This window comes from Mauremys mutica, chromosome 5 (assembly GCF_020497125.1).
Source record: "Mauremys mutica isolate MM-2020 ecotype Southern chromosome 5, ASM2049712v1, whole genome shotgun sequence".
NCBI classification, from domain to species: domain Eukaryota; kingdom Metazoa; phylum Chordata; order Testudines; family Geoemydidae; genus Mauremys; species Mauremys mutica.
Window position 1 is genome coordinate 44,415,755 of NC_059076.1, and position 22,397 is coordinate 44,438,151.

The 22,397-nt window shown below is 40.4% G+C and overlaps 1 protein-coding gene across 5 annotated transcripts in view; it reads right to left on the reverse strand.

Annotated features, from left to right (window-relative positions):
• PRDM5 (PR/SET domain 5) overlaps positions 1-22,397 on the reverse strand; it is a 142,961-nt gene that overhangs the window by 116,029 nt on the left and 4,535 nt on the right. For all 5 annotated transcript variants that reach the window (XM_045019971.1, XM_045019970.1, XM_045019972.1 and 2 more), the window contains 2 exons: positions 14,932-15,015; positions 168-290 (listed from right to left, as the gene is read on the reverse strand). In XM_045019971.1, coding sequence (XP_044875906.1) covers positions 168-290; positions 14,932-15,015 — 207 coding nt within the window. The remainder of the gene's footprint in view (positions 1-167; positions 291-14,931; positions 15,016-22,397) is intronic.

Below are 22,397 nucleotides of genomic sequence, written 5' to 3' on the forward strand. Positions count from 1 at the left end.
CAAACACTTACCTCCCAAAAGAGGGGACAGGGAAAGAAAGGTATTGAAGTTGCTTTGTTTCTTATAAAATGCAATTTTACTGCAAGAGATAAAGACTAAACAAGAGACAAACAAACCTTAAGCAGATTAATAACATGAAGTGAATGGTAAGAATTCAACAAATTTACCTGGATGGCAGCCAGGTTCTTTTGTTCCTGTGATGGTGCCTCATGGACAAAACGCAGCCAGTTAGAATATCGTGGATTGCTAGCATCCAGAACATAAAGGACCTCACCTTTACTCCCTCGAACCTGAAATATTAAAAACCATTGAACAAAATGAACACCAGAAATAGTATCTCAGAGAAAGGGGAAAGATTAAATCTTATATGTAAAGAAAAAGAACAAAGTGCTAGATTAATTTTTGTTGTATGTTTTAGATACAGAACAAAGACATTGAAAGTGTCCAGTCCACCTGATGTTTGGCAGGTGAATCCTGCTTTCAGCACATATGCTCAGATATTGGCGAACATTCTTTTTGCCTTCAAGCACATGATGCATTATCTGTTTATGCTATCTCACGGTGGATCTACTACTCAGAACTCCAGCAACCGTGTCAGCTTCTTCCACTATGTTTACTCTCTTTTTTCTCAATCTCTTCGTTACTGAACTCTACCTCTCTCTTTCCTGACTGACGTCCATCTGCCTTCTCCCTCTGACTCTCCACAAACATATTTCCTTCTATTCCTTCTTTGCTTAGGATCTTACCAAATGTTTCAAAAAACAAAAACTGATACAATCAAAAGGGCACGTTCCTCTTCCTCCCTTGCTACTACATCCTCCTCCTCTCCCACTCCACCTTCATTCACCTCCCTCACCTATGTTCCCTCTATGTTGCGTAGCTGCGCAGCAGCCTATTAAGTGCTGCGCAGGCGCTCAGGGCTGCGGCAGGGAGAGATACGTCTCCCCCAGCCCTGCACCTGCCACAGCGGGGAGAGGCACCTCTCCCCACAAGCCCCAGACCTGCCGTGGCTGGGGGGAGAGGCACCTATCCCACAGCCCCAGTCCTGGAGCTGCCGAGGCAAGGATAGGCGCCTCTCACCCTAGCCCAGGTGCTTCTGCGGGAAGAGAGGGCTGGGGGGAGTCCTCTCACCCCGCCTTAGCCCCAGGGGAGCCTGCGCCTCAAACCCCTCATCCCTGGCCCTACCCCAGAGCCCACACTCCAACCTACTGCCCCAGTCCTGAGCCTCCTCCCATACTATGAACCCCTCAGCCCCACCCCCACCACATGAATTTTGTTATGTGCACCAATATGGAGGTATGTGTGACATATCACCTCCATATTGGTGCACATAACAAAATTCATTCCACACGTGTGTGGGGAAAATTAGAGGGAACATTGTCCCTCACGTATCTCTGATGCCAAGATTTCACTCCTACTGTCTCTTAGTTTTTTGGCCTCATCTCCTGTCTCTTGTCCCACTCATTCCCTCCCTACCAATTTATTTTATGCCTGCTCGCTTCCCTCTGGCTCCTTCCTATCCACTTACAAAATACACCTGTTGTCTATCCTGATTTTTTCCCCCTAATCTAATCTACCCTCTCTCTCTCCTCCCCTTATTCTCTAAGACATCTGAGCAGACTGTCTCCTCTAACTCACTCCTTCATCCTCTCTGATGTAGCTTCCAACCTTTCTATTCCACTGACACTTACCTCACCAAGGCCACCAATATCATCTTTTTTCTAAGAACCTAAGAGAACATATCTCTGTTCTTGCATCCCTTCACTGGTGAGCTGTCTTCAGCACTAATGATCTCCTTCTCCTTCTCCCTGAGCTTTTGTTCCTCCTATTTCTCCTTTTGCCATATTGTTCTTCCCTTAGTAGCTCTTCATCCTCCCCTCTTCTCATAGCTGCCATCACTCTAGGTTCCCTTGTTGTTCTCCCATTACGTTCTCTCTCTAGGTGATCCCATCCTGCCCATAGTGTCCCAAATCCACCTCTCTAGCTCTGTCTAGTTTTGCATCTCCAAATACTTCCTACCTTTGAGCTGTAGCCTTCTGTCCCCCTGAATCTCATCTCTCCTACCAACTTATTCAAATACTTTTCATAAAGTCATATTCTTCTTGTAACACGTTCCTCATTAAATCCTCCAATTATATTTCTGTCTTCTATCATTTCCAGGGCCTTTTCCTCAGTCAAGGCTCATGTACAAACATACTGTGCATCTCCTCTGAGTCCCTTCACTTCCTTAAGCTTTGTTTTCTATACTAATCTTGACATAAAGTATAAACATGTGGCCCCAATGGTCACCATTCAATCTTAAATTATACCTGCTGAACTTTCACCTGAGCAGTGGGGGATATGATAAAAATCAAATTAATGTAATATGCAAGGGAAAGGCTGTAAGTTATTTAATTAGAGTGCAAAGGAATGAGTCATTAAGTGAAGGGGCTACTTCAAAAGACTGCATTGGATCATGAAAGGTACATTTTACCTGCACAAGATCACTCATTCATCAGTTGCACATCATATTCATTCCACTTTAAAATGCCAGTGATGGGAAAATCAACCTCTCTACCAAGGTTTATTGATCTGTAACCAGGCCATCTTGTCCGAGTTTCTCAGGTCAGGCCTGGTGAGTATATGGATGGGAGAACCACACAGAAGGTTTAGTGCATGAAATGTTCTTGTCCTACAAAGCCACATACGGCTAGAGATCACTAAAGATTCTATAGCATTTTTTTCCACAAGCATCCCTGGTGTTCTGTCCACATTCCAACTCAGGTTGGCAGAATGCAAATACTTATGTTTCCACTTGCAGTTTCAACTGGCTAAACTATTCTTCACTCCTCATTCTAAAAACAATCTGGGGCTTGGTGACAAAATATGTCTGCTTGGATTAAGAATATAGATGGAATTCACATAATCACACTTTACAGGTAAACTCTGTATTTCCACAATAGCACAAGTTTATGTTGTACTCACAGCCTAAAAAGACCTGAAAGCCATAAGTGAGCACCACGATAGTTCATTGCTATGCCCACACTGTTCTAAATATGTAAGCTACAGAACACTATCTCTGTATGAAAAAGTTTAACAGCACAGATTTACATCTTTGAGCAATTAAAGACAAGTTAATGGCTTTGGGACTTGGCAATAACTACCAAGAGTGGGAGTCAGGGAAGCCCACCAAGCTGGTCCTAGAAAGGTTTTCATCAGATCTTGACTTGGGTTGCAAAATAGAAACAATCAAGTTCATTCTATAAAATCCATATGTTCTTCTACCTTCCTTTTAATCTATTTTTTCATTTGCTTAATCCTCAAATTAAATTGGAAGAATTTATATTCATCTCTGTTTTACAGTCATCTCAGTTGGGCGCTCTCAGTGCCTGCCAACGCATGAAGAGATGTCAAATGTGCATCAAGGATTTAACACATAAGGAAACTATTGACCAAAATAATCCCATAAAACCCTTGAAGACATGTGTTTGATTTTCTATTGCTTTTTTCACCTCATAAAGACATAATGTTGCATTAAATATACAGATGTGAAACAGAGGAAAAGTCAAGAAAAATATATTCAAAACATTGTATGTTACACTGGACTGGATTAGTGACATTTACGGATGCCCTGTTCTCACTGATGAGCCTGCGGGGGCTCATATGAGCCTTTTCTTAACAGAGCTAGCTAGCCTCTGAGCCCCATGAAAGAAAACAACTTTTATTTATAAAAGAATGCCTCCAGCTCTTATCCTTGCCCTAAAACTGTAAACTAGTGCAAATCAATCACAAGGAACAAACAGCTGGACTCCAGTTCTACAGTTTGAGGCATGGGGAACCTAAATGCAGACAATGTAAACGTCAGTAATTAAGTTTGGGGTATACCTCCAAGAATCATTTCCCTAAAATCCTTTGGCTGGCCCCCACGCCTAGTGGTGTGAACATGGAGCACAGGAATAAGTTACATTTGGGGGAGTAGGAGACATTCGAAAACACGTTTTCACAGATGTGTGCTAAAATCCTATGTTCAGATGTGCTGATAAAACTGTTCAGCCATCCAAGGGGATAAAACTAAGATGGCTGCCACTCAGACAGATGCTGTATTGCAGGTGTGCTCATAATTGCCACAGCTGCAGCCATTGTAGCAAAGGGGTTTCCCCTCCTTCATACCCCACCAGTGCCATTAGAAAAGCATAAGAAATGTACTATGTAATTTCAGTATCTCACTCACACCACAGCAGCTGCTCCAGCTGTGCTAGTGAGAAAGGAAGACAAGAGATGGTGCCAAGCAGCAGTTGGGCAACAGTCCTGAAGACACAGCAGCTTGCCTCTCTCCTCCTCAGACTGAGGCTTGGCAGGCAGGCACTAGAGCCTCAGGAGCCAATACTGGAATGGAAAATGGAGCCTACACTTGCCCTCTCCCCACCACCACCCTAGGGAAAATGGCTTCCACTTATAATCCCCTCAGCTAAGAGATACTCACTACCCTACCCCAACCCTTTCTACATAAACTAGGGTTTCCTGGCTCCAAAGGCCCCTATCCCCATCCACCCACCAATGGTGACACAGTCCCACACAAGACTTTATAGACTGTAATCAAGCCATCTCTTGATCCTTAAGCATCTACATGGGGAACAAATATTTAATAGAGGGCTCTTCAATCTATCAGAGAAAGGTACAACATGATGCAATGGCTGGAAGTTGAAGCTAGACAAATTCAGACTGGAAATAAGGCTTTTTTTTTTTTTTAAATTAAATAGTGGGGATAATTAACCACTGGAACAATTTACCAAGGGTCATGGATTGGAAGTTTTTCTAAAAGATCAGATCTAAGAATTATTTTGGAGAAGTTCTATGCCCTGTGTTATACAAGAGATCAGACTAGATGATCACAATGGTCCCTTCTGGCATTGGAATCTATGACCAGAAGTGATGTGCTCCCTATATGTCCAACCACCCCACAACTAGAGGCTGCAGGAGAATCTGCCTGCCACTACTATTGTCAACAGGGAATTGTATGGAACCGATGGAAGGAAAGAATATTTAACCAGGGAAACTCACATGTATCACAGACTCAGACTGGACGTGTTCAAGGGAGCCTTTTGCAAAGAGTAACAGCACAGCATTGCCTGTTCTCCACACCCCCAAATATATATCTGAATAGTGGCCATTCATAAAAGACTGTAGAAAACCTATTTAAAAGAAGACAAAGTTTATATTGCTAGTGGCAGTATGTTCATGTTCCCTACCTTGCCAGTAAACAGGGTGCTGACACCTGACTGCATGAATCATTACATATATTTGAAATTATATTTTCCAACTTGGTAATAATGGGTCTAGTCTGTGTCCAGCAAAATGATATGCCCAGTTTTAAGTACAATTCCTGAAAATCAGCAAGTGATGTTTGGCCTCGTAGTCCAAGAAAGGATTTTAAAAAACATTCAAACAACAGTATACCCCAGGCACAGAGTTGGCAATTATTTCAGCTGAAATGGTTTTTAAAATGGTTTCCTAACAAGGTCAAACTTGTGAGGTTTTAAAACCTCACAAGACCCCTGTGAGGTAAATAAGTATTCAGGCATCTACAATATTTTCCATGGATAAAATGAGGCCCTGAAAAGTTAAATGATGTGCCTGAGGTCACAATGAACATCAGTGTCAGAGCTGGAAATGGAACTCAATATTTGGGCCAAAAAACGTGTCCTTTTACCATTACACTGCAATCAAATTATTTTTGTAAAATCAGTCCTCTGATTGAAAAGTTTTTCCATGAACAAGTAGAATGGATTTAATTTAACTGAGAGAGAGGACGTGATCCCCATCCTCCCCGCCCGCAGCCCTCTAAACAGAAGGGCAAATCTGCAGACAGGTGGAGCCTGATGTTCTAGCATCAGCGGCAGTAAGGTAATATCCTAGTAGAGCATTATAAATAATCAGATATCTAAAATGCATGAAGATATCTACAGCGTGCAGTGGATGATAGCACACTTTTCATATAAATGTCTGGAAAATATCTATCTGAGCTTAAACACAGTGGTGTCAAATACATTACTGAGTTAATTCAGTCAAATTTCTTTTACAATAAATGAAATAACAGACTTATGTGATCAATTTCATGTCTCTAAAAAGAAAATTCTCAGATTTTCTATTAATATCTTGCTGATCTTTCTCCAGAGAAAGGTAAGGATGTACAAGTAGGGCCCTACCAAATTCACAGTCCATTTTGGTCAATTTCATGGTCACAGGATTTTAAAAAAATCACAAATTTCATGATTTCTGATATTTAAGTCTAAAATTTCATGGTGTTGTAATTGTAGGGGGCCTGACCCAAAAAGGAGTTGTAGGGGGTTGCAAGGTTATTGTAAAGGGCTGGAGGATTGCAGTACGGCTACCCTTACTTCTGCGCTTCTGCTGGCAGCGGCTCTGCCTTCAGAGCTGGGTGGCCAGAGAGCGGCTGCTGGTGGCCGGAAGCCCAGCTCTGAAAGCAGAGCCACTGCCAGCAGCAGCACAGAAATAAGGAGGGCATAGTAATGGTATTGCCACCCTTACTTCTGCGCTGCTGCCTTCAGAGCTGGGCCCTCAGTCAGCAGCTGCCACTCTCTGGCCAACCAGCTCTGAAGGCTTCAGTGCAGAAGTAAGTGTGGCATAGTATGGTATTGCCATCTTCACTTCTGTGATGCTGCTGGCAGGATGCTGCCTTCAGAGCTGAGTGCCTGGCCAACAGCCACCACCCTCTGGCCGCCCAGCTCTGAAGGCGGCCCAGACATAAGGGTGGCAATACCATGAACCCTAAAAAAACCTTGCAAACAACCCTCCCCACACAGCCCCTTTTTGAGTCAGGACCCCCAATTTGAGAAACACTGGTCTCCCCTGTGAAATCTGTGTAGTACAGGGTAAAAGCACAGAAAAGACCAGATGTCACAGTCCAGGACGCATTTTTCATGGCTGTGAATTTGGTAGGGCCCTATGTATAAGGATCCACTTAACTATACTGTATGATCTACTATAACAAAGTTTAAATTGGAGTACTAACACTTAATTCAATCAACTCCGGATTTTTAAAGCCATTTTTAAAACATTTAATATTTTAAAGAAGTTTAATAATTAAGGGCTTGATTCTTCACTCACCACAAGCCATACCTCCTCTGAGAGTAGTCCCGCAGGAATCACTAGACTAAATGTGTAGCAAGGTGCTACTCAATAGGCCTGTTCCAAAGACCACTGAAGTAAATATCTTTGATTAGGGCTAAAGTGAGTAAGGGTGATAAAAATCAAGCTTAAACCAAGCACTTAACAAAATACATGAATCTATACTAAATAACTGATGAAAAATTGTGATAAGAAAAATTATTACTGGTCAAATTAGGATGACCATAAAACCCCACCAAAAGCATTTCTATAAGATTCAAAATTGATGCCAAAATTTGAAAATTAAAATTAAAATCAGGGTAAGGGAAAAACAACTGGAAACCCTATTTCCAGTGTTTGAGCTTGGATGTGGTGGTGATTTTAAATACAGGCACATACATTTATGTGCATGATTGTGAGAATGGTAGGAGAAATAGACAAAGAATATTTCTAGAAAGAGGAGTAAACAAAGCTGCCTACAGAGCCATTAAAGCAAACCATTTTAGAAGATGCCTTAAATGTAAAAATTCTCTAAAGAATAAAAGCATCAGAAGAACATTCCATCATGTCATAGAAGAACTTCACACTACATTGCTGAATCCCATTTCACTGACATTGCAAGCATTAATCTTCTGAGCAAGAAAATATAACAAGCTTCAGTTCAAGATTTGTTCTTCTATGAAATCTCAGAAATATTGTGAGTTGTTGCATTGTGTATAAAAGGCACTTCTCCCATTCTAGTTCACATTTCTGATTAACAGGAAAGATGATATAATTCTACCAAAGATTAATTACAAACTTTTAACTTTTCATACCTTGAACAGAAACATTAGCGGTCTGATCCAAAGCCCACTGAGGTCAATGAAAGTCAGGTCTTATAACTGTAACCAATTTGTCACTGCAACAGTGTTGAGAGTAAGTAGCAGAAACAAAAGCTCATTTCATTCTCTAATATAAATAAACTTAAGCAGTAGCTCCCATAAAAAGACTGATTTCTAGCATGTGTCTGCTCCTCTCATATTTAATTTACAGCATTATCTTGGCAGATAGACAGAAGCCAAACCTAAACTATATAATGTTCATTGCTATAAGTGTATTATGTGCCATCTTATCCTGACCAACATTTCTTCATGGTTTGTCAGGAAATTTGGAAAGGACTAAGTCCTTCCAGTCCTCTCTGCATTAATGTTTGCCAAAAATCAATACTAAAACAACATTTGCCATATTCCAACACTACTCAAAATGAAAAGCCACTTGCTTGGTTTTGGGAAAATGTATGCAAGAGAACACCTACCCCCTCCCACACAGCCTGCAGAAAACAAATACTGGGGGTAACATTAAAGTAGCCTCCCGAGGTAAAAAGTTATGTAAAATAATATGATGCCCAAAGAGTATTCTGTTCTGCCTTTATTTTCCCTTTGGGCAAATAAAGCAAAGTTTAAAAATTGCCATGCTTTGGATTATATTCTAAATAAAATAGATGGACTTCAGCATGTGAATATATACATTCTATCAGGGCATTTGGGTGGCCCTAAAAATTATGAGGCCAAAGCTCTCTTTCACAGATCATCATCAAAAATTAGTTGCATCTAAACGGTATGACATGCAGTTAGTCCAAGAGACTGATGACCTTAGAGAAAATGCGATAAAGAGTCCTGTGACACCTTATAGACTAACAGACATATTGGAGCATGAGCTTTCGTGGGTGAATACCCACTTCATCAGACGCATGTGGTAGAAATTTCCAGAGGCAGGTATAAATATGCAGGCAAGAATCAGTCTAGAAATTTCCACCACATGTGTCTGACGAAGTGGGTATTCACCCACGAAAGCTTATGCTCCAATACGTCTGTTAGTCTCAGGGCTGCCCAGAGGTGGGGGAGGGGGGGCAAGTGAGGCAATTTGCCCCAGGCCCCGGGCCCCACAGGGGCCCCCACGAGAATATAGTATTCTATAGTATTGCAACTTTTTTTATGGAAGGGGCCCCCAAAATTGCTTTGCCCCAGGCCCCCTGAATCCTCTGGGTGGCCCTGGTTAGTCTTTAAGATGCCACAGGACTCTTTATTGCTTTTTACAGATCCGGACTAACACAGCTACCCCTCTGATACTTAAAAAAAAATACAACTCAAACATTTTCTCTAAATGATTACTAACTACTTGGTTATCTACCCTACATTTTTTTTCACCCCCTTAACTCTTCAATAATAAATTGCAAGCTGCAGCTGTTACTGAGTTGAATTTGACAGCTGAATCCAGGATGCTCTTGTATCAATCCTTTAGAGAGTCTCTTGAATGAGCAAGTGTAAATGTTTGACTTCTTCAAAAGAGTACAAGTTGCATAGGAATTGCAGGCAGAATAAGGACATTCTGCTATATATAACAATCACAAATATTGATATTCTCAGATCGTTATTTAACAAAATTACTGCAGATCACTGGAACGCAATACTTCTTTTAAGTACTATGTTTTACAAAGACCAAAGAAAAACATGGAAGTACAGTTCTGTTTCAGTGTGACCTTTTAAAAAAAAAAAAACTCATTCAGAATGTTGTTCTCATCACAGATCAAGCACAGACCACTACATATGGTGCACAACCAGAAACGTACACCTCTACCCCGCTGTCCTAGGGTGCCAAAAAATCTTAACGCGTTATAGGTGAAACCACGTTATATTGAACTTGCTTTGATCCGCTGAAGCATGCAGCCCTGCCCCCCGGAGCGCTGCTTTACCACATTATATCTGAATTGGTGTTATATCGGGTCACGTTATATCGAGGTAGAGGTGTATGTTGGTAATATTTTTTCAGGTGAGCCCAGCAGAAAGACTACACATTTCCCCTGACTTTTCAGCTGCTTTTTACTTTATAAATTCCTGGCCTCAAATTTCAACTCCAGGCTACTCAGCATGACTAAAATTACATTATAGAACTTGTATTCAGATCAACTCCAGTAAACACAAACTGCCTGGGTTCAAACATCCAGGAAATCATAAAATTTGGTATACAGGGATCTTTTCAAGACTCTCAAAACTAGGCTGGAGTAAGATGTCATGCAATGGTATTAGAACTCACGAAAAAAAACCTCATTTTCTGGTTTGCTATCAATGGGGTCATGTTAATTTTGTGAATAAACACGTGTTTGGCTTTTATTTTTTGCCTTACAAAGAAAGGATACATTCAATATAAACATTAGCAACAAGGCATTTGAAAGATTATTGCACTCCATGAGCAACCTAAGTTAGTAGGCCTTCATCTTGGTGCCTTTACCTATCCAATGTTTTCTAAAGTCTACCCCAGATAGGATATCTTATTGATTGAAGGTAACCTGTAGAAATGTAGTGAAAAAGTGAGAAAGTTCTACGATACCATTCAGTACAAGTGACATCAAATGTATACTTTTTTAAATTGATGAAGGCCAATGAAATCAAGCCAGTTGCCATGACACCACAATTATCAGTTGCTCTCCTGGAATATAGAACCAACTCATACAAAGAAGGAGCATAGGTGTATTTGCACTGCATATATTCTCTCATAACCAGTCAAAACGAGAACCAATCAGTGGTGAAGGCCTTCACAGACTTGCATAAACCATCCAATTGTGAACCTTTTGCTGTTCTCACATCACTAGATTTATATTGATTTGGGGTATAATGAGACTGACTTTTAGCATTCTTTCACAAGTTGTTTAGCTAGACAGAATCTGATTTCTAGCGTGCTTTTACAGATAGCTTGATTGTGGTGAGACCAGGTTATATTGTGTGTGTAGTCTATGTTAATAATAATTTTTTTTTTTTTTTTAAAACCTCACTTCCGTTTTAGTGAGACATTTCATCTGCTGCAACACAATAAACAAGTTATAGTAACCTTTATACCTCCGACCTCATAAGGTGAAAGTTGGTGGAAAATCAGCCTGTCTATGTTGTTCTATCCCTCCCCATCTTCAGACCACAAGCCAGCCATAATACTTAGGCATGACAATTTGAATGAGTAAAATCATATTTTCATTTAGAAGTGAATTTTGCAAGCTATGCTGAGAAAAATAAAATCGGGAATTTTGGAGCATTAAAAATTCCAAAGAAAATGAAATTTTCAGGAAAATGCCATGGAACAAAATTAGTGACAATTTCCATTTAAATTTCACAGAAACTTTTTTGCCTGCCTCAGCCAAGCCAAATTTTAAAATTTGTAATTGATTGAGACTATAAATTCCTAAAAAGGAGCGCTTCAATGGGATAAAGAAATTAAGCTTCCAATCACTGGATCTAGTGTAACAGGACTACAATCACTGAACTTGAAAAAAAGTCTCTCCATATAAATGGATGGCAAGAAATATTTAGGGAGGAAGCAGCCATGTTGTCGCTTTGAGTGGCACTAACAGGGAACAAGATCAAAACTGCAGACTAATATGCACTGCACAGCAGAAATTTTCTCTTAAGTTGTTTTTTTATTTGGCTGAATTTTCTTAGTAAAAGCCCTCTTCCGATAATTGGATCTATGCCAGCAGAATTTAATTCCCCTTTGGGTCCCATGGAGTCCTACTAACATTGTTAACTTCTGTAGGACTGCATATGGGTAGAAGGTTCCGCCTTCATGGATCTGATTACAACATCAGGGCCTAACTGTGTACTATTTACATTTGAGGAATAGTACCAGGGGAGCACAGAGAGAACCTGAAAACTGCTGCATTGTGTGCCTGGCTGCAGCTCAGAGCTTTCTGTCCTGCTGGACTATCATAAAGCTATTGTGACACCCCAATATTCACCGCCATGTAGTTAGGATATGTCTTATACAAAGTATGCCTTGTGAGGTGTTATTCTAAAAGTCTTAATCTGCTAGACTGTAATATCTAGTTGGACTATATGTGCTATCGTCATGTGTGAAGTTATGAAGTTTGGCTATGTATGTGTTGCTGAAACATGTCCTGAGGTTGACAACACCCACAAGCAGCCTTTCACATATGACAGTAAAAAGGCTAAATAATGTTAATTTCTTATTGGGGAAATGCACACAAGCACAAGGATTACCCCAGGAACAGTGTACAACAGAAACCTCTCAGAGATAGCACTACACAATGGGAACTATTTGACCCAGGTCACAGCAAAAGAGCTTTCCAGCAAGTGAGGAGAAGATATAAAAGGAGGAAAATGACAGTATGGGAGGTCCTCACCACACCTGGAAACACCCAAGGAACAAAGACTGAACTGTGAGATGTGATGGTCCCATGCTTGAAAGATTTTTAGCCTATGAATGAAAACCTGGGAAAGCCAAGACAACTTGTGCCTTAAGAATCTGTCAACCTGTTTATCACTCAGGGTGAGAATTTGCTAATTTATATCTTACCTATCTAGTGTGTGAAGTTCAGTTTGCGTTTTTTGTTTATTTAGTAAGGTAGTCTGTTTTGATCTGTTTGCAACCCCTTATAACTACTTACAATTTACCTTTTGTAGTTAATAAACTTATTTCTTGTTTATAACATAACCCAGTTTATGCAATTCATATCTGGGGGAGGGAGTGTCAGGGTTCCTTCCTCACTCTGAACTCTGGGGTACAGAGGTGGGGACCTGCATGAAAGACCCCCTAAGGTTATTTTTACCAGCTTAGGTTAAAAACTTTTCCAAGGCACAAATTCCACCTTGTTCTTGAATAGTATGCTGCCACCACCAAGTGATTTAGACAAAGAATCAGGGAAAGGACCAGTTGGAGTCCTATTCCCCCAAAATATTCCCCCAAGCCCTTTCCTGGGGAAGGCTTGAGAATAATATCCTCACCAATTGATAAAGGTGAACACAGACCCAAACCCTTGGATCTTAAGAACAATGAAAAATCAATCAGGTTCTTAAAAGAAGAATTTATTTAAAGTTAAAAGAATCACCTCTTTAAAATCAAGATGGAAGATAACTTTACAGGGAAACAAAAGATTCAAAACACAGGATTTCCCCTCTAAGCAAAACTTGAAAGTTACCAAAAACAAACAAACAAACAAACAAACAAAAAACAGTAATAAACCTTCCTCTTAGCACAGGGAAAATTCACAAGCTAAAACAAAAGATACTCTAACGCATTTCCTTGCTATTACTTACTACTTCTGTAATATTAGATGTATCATTTCAGTGGGAGCTGGATTACTTGCTTGGTCTCTCCCTTTGTCTCCAGAGAGAACACCCCCACCAAAACAACACAGCCTCCCACTCCACCCCCGGATTTGAAAGTTTCTTCTTTCCCCATTGGTCCTTCTGGTCAGGTGCCAACCAGGTTATCTGAGCTTCTTAACCCTTTACAGGTAAGGAGGGATTTTATGCTACCCTTAGCTGTACGTTTATGACAGGGGGAGGGGGACAAGAAGCTGTGCACATCTCTCTCCACATTGAGGGAGAGGGCGAATTTTTATGAGCTTGCTCTGTGCAAATCTTTCTATACAGTGCAAGTCAGTATTATTTTGGGTTTATCCCCCAAAAGGAGCATGCACATGAGTGCTGGGTGAGTCCTCTCTCACAGAGCTGATGTCAGTCTGTGTCTGCATCTAGGTGTGGCCATACCTGTGTGTCTGTGCTGCAAGAGGCCGGAGGTCCTAATTCAGTAAAACAGGAAGAGGGAATCCAGGCTGGTAGAGCAGGAGAGGCTCAGGTGAAACCCCAGTACATCAGGTGGCATCCCGGATGGGGGGAGTCCAACCCATCACAGCTATATACTGTACTGCAATTGTCATTAAAAAAATATGGTAGCCACCTGTATAACACAGTGCCCAATTCATATCAATGAAGAGTTAGAAACATTTCCAGATTTATTGAATACTGCTTTCAAATATCCTTGCTTAAAACACCTTGAATGTAGTAAGTGCTATATAAAAGTAATGCAGTTTTTCTGTAGCAACCTGTGGGATCTTGGGAGGAGCATGCCATAGAGTAGCTGATCCATGGCTCTTCCCTACCATCAGTCCCACAGAGCTCCACCCACCCAGCTACACTTCTCCAAAGCTTGAGGAGATTGTGCCATGCAGCCACTGCTCCTTCCCTTCTGCAATTTTTAGGCCCTTTTACAAGTTCCTTTCTTTATCTTCCTCTACACTTGCAGAATGGAGAGAAGAGAGGAGCCAATTACCCACTAACCTACAGCACAGATCTACACTACAACTGGAACAGTTCAAAAGCAGCATGAGGCTGGGGCCCAAAAAAGCCTTACAACCATGTCAGACTGAAACAGTGTTTGAAAAAGTTTTCAAACACTAGCAAATACAGGACCTAATCCTAGGATCTCAAACCCAATGATCAGGCCACAAACCTGCTCCCTAATATAATTTTTTAATCGCTTCCATTGCAATATGTTCAGCTTTTAAAGGGACATGGTCAGGCTAAAATTTTAATAAAATAATAATAATCATAATAAACAGTCTCTTAACTCTATCACTAACATACGTTGTTGTTGGGTTTTTGTTTTTTTTTTAAAAAGGCTTCAGTGTTCATAATCAGATTTTCACCTTGCTTGTTGTTTACTTTTTTCATATTCCTCAGCATGGATGGCAATCAGTTTCATTCTTAGGGTCTCATAAATTAGCAGGATTTAGGTGTTATTCCTTATTCCCTTAAAAGGAAATGGTTTCCCTTAAAATATATTTTTAAAAAATCAAAGAAACATTTATATTGATGTTAGGCTTTGTAAGAACTCCTACTTGGGATCAAAATAGTCCCTCAACATTAATAAATTATTTAATATAATAATTAAGAGCCTAATTCTGCAAATGCTTTCTACTGAGTGCGATACCACTTTGGGATTACTCAGGGTAGCAAACACTACATGTGTTTGCAGAATTGGCCCCATAGATCTCACCTCCCACATCAGTCTGCAGTCTGTGTTTTCATCCAGTTCTTGAGGCATTCGCTTTTCTCCTGCAAACGGGCCAAATTTTTCACCCTAAATAATGATTACACAAAGAATGCATGAGTTACCAAACGACAATCTTTTGTATCACCTTTAGCTTCAGAAGAAAAAGATAATTTTGTTCTATCAGCCTCCCATCCTCCTAAGGAGCACACATTAAACAGAGTTGCAGCTGAGAGCTGGATGGCTAAAACTTAAAGTTCATACACCACTTTGCAAATTTAAGGCTAAGTGTCTATCATGTAGAACTACAGACATTATTATACAATGAGCTAATGTGTTTGGGGTTTTTCCTTTTCATATTTTGTGACATTGTTATTTTACAACAGTTTCCCTTACCACATATATCCTTGGCAAATAATATTTTTCTGTATTTTGAAAGAGGCTGAAATTCACATGACACATTTGTTTAATAAAGAACTACAAAACGTCAGCACCAATATTATCTCTGCATAAGGTTATAAGAGAGTATTTTGCAACAGACATCCTTATAAAGGGTAAAGTATTTGGCAGCTATAGAGTTTACATTAGATTTATTTGCATGATTACAACACTGCTTTTTGAAATATCAAATCAAAATACTCAACATTGTATAAAATATATAATACACTGTATAAATGGTAGGAGAGAGATTAAAACGATATCGTGAAGAGTCCTTAAGATTTGTAATTCATGGTACAAACTCCTCAGTTTACCTGATACAAGTCACATTTCCACATTACACAATACCCAGTCCCTCAAAATTCTTCCAGGTAGTCATAGAATCATAGAACTGGATGGGACCTCAAGAGGTCATCTAGTCCAGTCCCCTGCACTCAAGGCAGGACTAAGTATTATCTAGACCATTCCTGACAGGTGTTTGTCCAACCTGCTCTTAAAAATCCCCAATGATGGATTCTCTTTCTAGGCAATTTATTCCAGCGCTTAACCACTGACAGTTAGGAAGCTTTTCCTAATGTCCAACCTAAACCGCCCTTGCTGCAATTTAACCCGATTGCTTCTTGTCCTATCCTCAGAGGTTAAGAACAATTTTTCTCTCTCCACCTTGTTAACAACCTTTTATGTACTTGAAAACTTATGTCCCCTCTCAGTCTTCTCTTCTCCAAACTAATTTTGGTATGATGAAATTCCCATACTAGAAGTTAAGTATTCCAGTCTTGTACAGGCTAACTGAAATGGCTATTCACTGCTGAAGTATAATAAAGTGATACAAGTTAACTGTGACTTAGCAGTATCCAAAGACTGGATTTATAAACTGAGAACAGTTTAAGTGTAAAAAGACACACATGTGAATTGACATATACCAAAAAGTTCTGCTGTAACAGAAGGCATCAAGGCCCCAATCCTGCAAAGTTTTACACAGATGCTTAACTTTACTCAAGTAGTTCCAGCTAAATTGATATAAGCTATGTTTAAACAGACATGGGAGCGTCCACACACAATGTTGCACTGGTTTAACTAAAGGTGTGATGTTAAATCAGTGCGACTTCTACATTGATCTTATTTAAAACAAACAAAAAAAACTAAGGCCCAAGTTTGTAAGGTATGGCTGTTTCTCCCCCATCTTTCCAAGAGACAACACCAACATGCTATTCAGCCTTCAAGAGCTCCAGCTAGGAACACAGAGAGCATTCCCCTTGTACCCTTTTCTGCAAGATGGACATACTCCTCCCTGACACCAAGATCTTCAGTCCCCTTTTACTCTAGGCCATAGAAGGGAGAGTAGACAGGTGTCACCCAAGTTGGAAAGGATATCTATTCTTCCTTCCCACCAAGAGACAAGAGACAATGCCACAGGGCTCTTCATTATTTCATCCCACAGAGCTAGGAGAGGGAGAGTAATGGACAAGGATCAAACCTCTAGGAGGGAAGAGTGAGCATTTATGGCAGCAATTTGGAGGAAGCATAATCAGCAGCATAGGCTGAAGTCTACAGGTTAGGTTAGGCGCGCATAAGTAAAAATGAGAGAGGAAGGAGACTCAGAAACTAGAAACAGGATGACGATTACTGCACTCCAATAGCTGCAGCTGATTGCATAAAAAAGGCTCTGTGTTGCTATGCTCAGCCAAACCAATATTATAATAAATTATTTGTCTTTATACTTAGACAATGAATAAGGGCTCCTGCTTTTAATCAAATAGAATCATCCAACCCCTTACTTTTCAGCACTGAATCCCCAGCAAATTAACAACTACTTATACCATATTGTGTATTGTCCTTCTCTAGAAGTTTGACTGAAAACTATATTTTATTTTTAGTATTTAATTCTCATTTTTCATTTCATTTCTCAATGTGAGTTTTAATATTCCACCATCTTTTAACATTAGTGATATACTAAAGCAGTAAGGCTAGCAATGCTTAGAGGCCATTAGTATGTCAGTCTAGTATTCATAATCCATTTCTATTTACTGTCTATCTCTATCACTGCGTCCCTAATGCAATGTTTATTCTTGGAACTGGATAAAACAACTGCAGAAATCTAAAGCACAGATCTAATCAGAGATAAAAATGTATCAACACAACCCAATTAAATACCTAAGTAGTCTATGTATGAGTGCACTTTAAATAGGACTTGTCTGCCAAGGTAACCTTAACAGCTAAGAAGTCAACTTTTATAATTTAGTTCCTGTAAGCAAAAAGAACATAATGCCAGATTTTCCTTTATACACAAGATAGCACTATAGTTCTAGAAAACATATTATTAAACCTTAATATCAGCAAGCACAATATTATATACACTTAGGCCTTGTCATCACTTGGAAAAATTGTGCGGTATTTTTAACATGTGCTAGCAAACGTTAAAATTTTAGTGTAGACAAGGCAGCTGTAGCTTTAATGTGTGTTTCTTGGATGAGGTAAGGGTTTACTTTACCAGCCAAATCATGTTAAAACTGTAACTGCTTTGTTTACACTAGTTAATATGTGTTTGCTAACACATGTTAAAAATACACTTCCTCCCCTAGTGCAGACATACGGATTATTTTGGTTACTGTTGATAAACATTTGTATAGCTCCATAATTTTGGAGGGTTCTGAACAGAGATCTTTAAAAGGTCACTAGTCAAAAGAATTTATAACATAAAGATGGGATTGTAACTTTGCAATCTGCCCCCAGGTAAAGGGAAGTGTTTAATAATACTACCTAGCTCTTACATTGCATAGCTGCACTGCCCCTGGAGCAGGCCAGCGTGTAGACTGTGACTATCACGATTAGTTCCCTAGTTTCTCTCTTGATTCAGAGGCAAAGTAGTCTGTGATCGCCCTTCTCCACAGCAGATTACTTCTTTTATGTTGGTTTAGTTCCTCTGGCCAGAGAATTGTGGGGGAAGGAGAATCATGGTTCTGCCTACCTCCCCACTCCCATCCCACCCCTCGTGGCCCCATCCACCACCCACCACCAGGGGCAGTCCTGCAGTGCCTGATCACTTCCCCCCAGCCCCACCCTCCCCAGCTCTGTAACTAGCAATAAGGGTAGCCCACGCAGGGCAAGAGACAAACACAGAATACTAAAATAACAGACAAAGAAAGGGTCCTGGGAAAGGATAGATGAGGTTTAAGAGTATGGGAGAAGGAAAGAGATTGCACAGCAGGCAATGTGCATTCTTATATTTTAAAATAAAAGCTGCAAGAGGAATGGACAGCAGTGGAAGAGAAATCGCAGTGGAAAGCAAGGCAAATGGAGCGCAGAAGAAAGATTTCAAAGAGGAGAGTGAGGACACTTGGTGCACAGGGAGGAGGTCATTACAGACAGCTGTGTGAAAAGAAGGCACAACAAGAGCAGGAAGAGACAGAGCAGCAAAACAAGAAGACTGGAGCCCAAGGGAATGATGGAGATGAAGATCAGATGTACACACAGGCAGGACCTAAAAGTGACCATGTAAATGCTGGCATTCTGAGGCTTCATATTCCCCGTGCCTCACTTATCTCCATAACAAATGTCCTCAGCATGCCATCCTTGGCTCTGAAACTGGATTCTCTCCCTCTTGCACCTCACCAGTAATGGAAGTTCTGCAGGTCAAATTAGGCGCACAGCTACACCCATGCAGACCTCATTGTTTTCATCTTATGCCCTCGATGACACCCTAACAAACCTACATAAATCTAATGGTGCATTGTTACACGGGGCATAATCTGAGAGCAATGGGCATAATCTGCCACATCGTGTGCTTAGATGGAGCAGAAGGAGGCGGCCTGGGAGTTGGTTGGGGTTTCCTGATGTAGGGCAACCCAATCTCATAGCAAGTTAGCTTAAGTGCAAGGACTGTATGCCAGTGGCGGCTCAGGTGTGACAGAGCTCATCCTTCCTCTTATGGGGACTGGCTGGCACAAAAGGCAGTAAAGATACTTTCGGCAAACTTTATGCCAGTGAAGTTCCCTTTTGTAGGGGAATTCTCCACTGGGCCTTTTCCAGCCACGGACATAGCACAATATAGCCTTAGCAGCAGGCAGAATTCAGCCCAAGAGAGCTGCATGGCTCAAAGTGAGGACATAATTTTATCTGCAGAACCTTAATTATTGACTGCAATTAACAATGTAGAAAGTTTGACTATCATGACCAGGTTTGTTTTGTGAGGATGACAGTGAGAAAACAATCTACTTGCAAACTTTCAAAGGGAGGATGAGAAGCTGAATGTACCTATTTCAGGTACTTATATAGCCTCCATTATCACAGTATCTGATCACCTCACAATATTTAATATAATTGTCCTCATAGGTGTGTGAGGGAAGGAAGATTAGACAAACCCTCAGTTTCCCATGCTACAAATGTTTTGCCATCCTAGCTATACCAGCAACAGAAGGAGTTCAGCCGGCATGGCTAAACCACCTCCCTGAATGACATTAACTAAACTGACAGAAGAACTCATTCTGTCGGCATAGTGTTGTATACACTGAGGATTTTGCAGCACAGCTATGTCAGCATTAAGCCCTTTTTGCGTTTGTCCTCATTCTAGACACCCTCACAAGGAACATACAGAAGGCAGCACCTTGGTGCACATGATATTCTATGCAGTGAGGAGAAAGATAGGTTCTTGAAAAATAGAGATATGTTGGAAAGACGGGCTCAAAATAAGCACAGAAAAAAACAGAATATATGGCATGTAATTTCAATAATATGAATACTGAAGAATTATCCTTGAAACTGGACAGGCAGACAACTCTGAAAATGCAAAGCTTCAAGTATCTGAGTTTTAGAATCCAGGAAAATGAGGAAATGGAAGATGAAATTAGGGCTAAGATAATAAACATGTGGGCCCAAATGGAGAGAGCTAAGTGGTGTAGCGTGTGACAGGAAGATACCAGTAAGATTAAAAGGCAAAATCTACAAAAGAGTGGTCTGTCCACATTTAATGTATGGCCCTGAGTGCTGAGCAACATAGAAGAAACATGAGCAAATGATCTGTTCCACAAAAAGGCGAATATTGAGATGGATGAATGGTGTATGAATGAAAGACCATGTGAAGAATGTGCATGTAGAGACATGCTCAAATTACTACCAATAAATGCAAAAATAAGAGAATGCAGGCTCAGTTGGGTTGGTCATTTTAAGCACAGTCCTGACAACTACGAGGTAAGAGTCCAACAGATCAAGAATGAAGGAAAAAAGCCCAGAAAGGCCAACCCAAGAAGAAGTGGTAGGATGTCATAAAGGAAGATGATGTGTGATAGAGGATATGGTACTGGACAGAGCACTTTTGGGGGGAGTGATGGGGGCAGGACTTGTAGATTTGATGGGATTAATGCAAGGGAAGAGTTGTGCCAGTGCTAGGGGGTATGATTTTTTCACACTCTTAGCTGACATATGCGAACAAAACTTTGTAGTGCAGACTAAGGAGAGGTCCACACTACAGCCTAAAAATCGATACAACTTATGTCGCTCAGGGATGTGAGCCCCCCAACTCCTCCCAAGTGATACAAGTTTCATGCTGTCCCCACTGGCACTATGTTGGCAGGATACACTCTCCCGCCAACATAGCTTCCGCTTCTTGCCGAGGTGGAGTAATTATGCCGACAGAAAAGCGCTCTCCTGTTGGCATAGCACGTCTTCACCAGACATGCTACAGCAGTGCCGATATAGTATAGACTTGCCCTGGGACACTGACTATATCTGTCCCTGGGTCAGTTAGCTCCACTATTTTACATTTATACAAATCCTTTCATCCCAAAGGATCCCCAGGAACCTTACAAAGTACCTACAGGAATCACTTTACCAACCATCAAAAGGCAGCTATCTCTGGGTTGGAACACAGCAATAGTTTCATACTGCATAATGTTGAAGGACAAGAAGTCAGGAATACCACATGTGATTCATACACCAATCACACAAAACCAATAAACTTCTACTGCAACCTTTAGGCTACATTTACACTTGGAGCTGGGAGTGTGATTCCCTGCTTGAGTACACATACTCATTGTGACAGAATATGCCCCTGCATTAAAATCCTACACGCTAGTGTAATATTTTTGCACAAGGCGAGTCTTGTGAGGGATCATTTAAAAACTGAATTTCCTGATCAGTAATATTGTGGCAAAATGCACATAACAGTGTTATATGTGAATTTATAAACATAAGCTGAGATCATGACTAAAAGCTTGTTTTCCAGATAAATCTGGTGAGTGGCTAAACCAAAGGCTTGCTGTGTGAAAGGGGCCACCAGTACAAAAGTCTGAAAACCCCTGTTCTAGGCAGCTAGCCAATATGTCCTGCAACACAATGGTCCCAGATATAAATAACATAGCCTTTTTTGATGACTACAAGTTTCTTTTCTACAGATATATACACATTTACCAGTTCTAGCAAACAAATATTCCATTATATGCCAATATATATTAACTAATACCAGATTCTTATACTTCACTTCCTCTCAAGTCAATAAAAAATAATGAATGAAACTACACACTAACATCTATCATAACAGTGACTAAAAGGAGACAAACTGCCATATCACTAAAATGGCAGAAAACACAGTAGGGATCAACTTTAAAGAAAGTCAGGCAGCAACAAATGATCTTGTTCCATTTCCAGCAAAGCACTGAGAAACCAGTGTTGCCAATGCTTATGACTGTATCAAGAGTTTTGTGATATTGGGTGTTTGAGTTAAAAGTCTAGCTGATAGAGAGAAGAGATTACATGAGAATCTCAGCTTTCATTTAAAAAAAATAATTAAAATATGAAGTTTCTAGCCCTTGTAATAACAGAGAAAAACTTGAAAACATGACCTGAGTGCAACCTAAGGGTTCACATCCAAAGGCAAATTAAAAAGGATGCAAAATGGATTACCCTATATCAGGGGTCGGCAACCTTTCAGAAGTGGTGTGCCGAGTCTTCATTTATTCACTTTAATTTAAGGTTTCGCGTGCCAGTAATACATTTTAACGTTTTTTAGACAGTCTCTCTCTATAAGTCTATATATTATA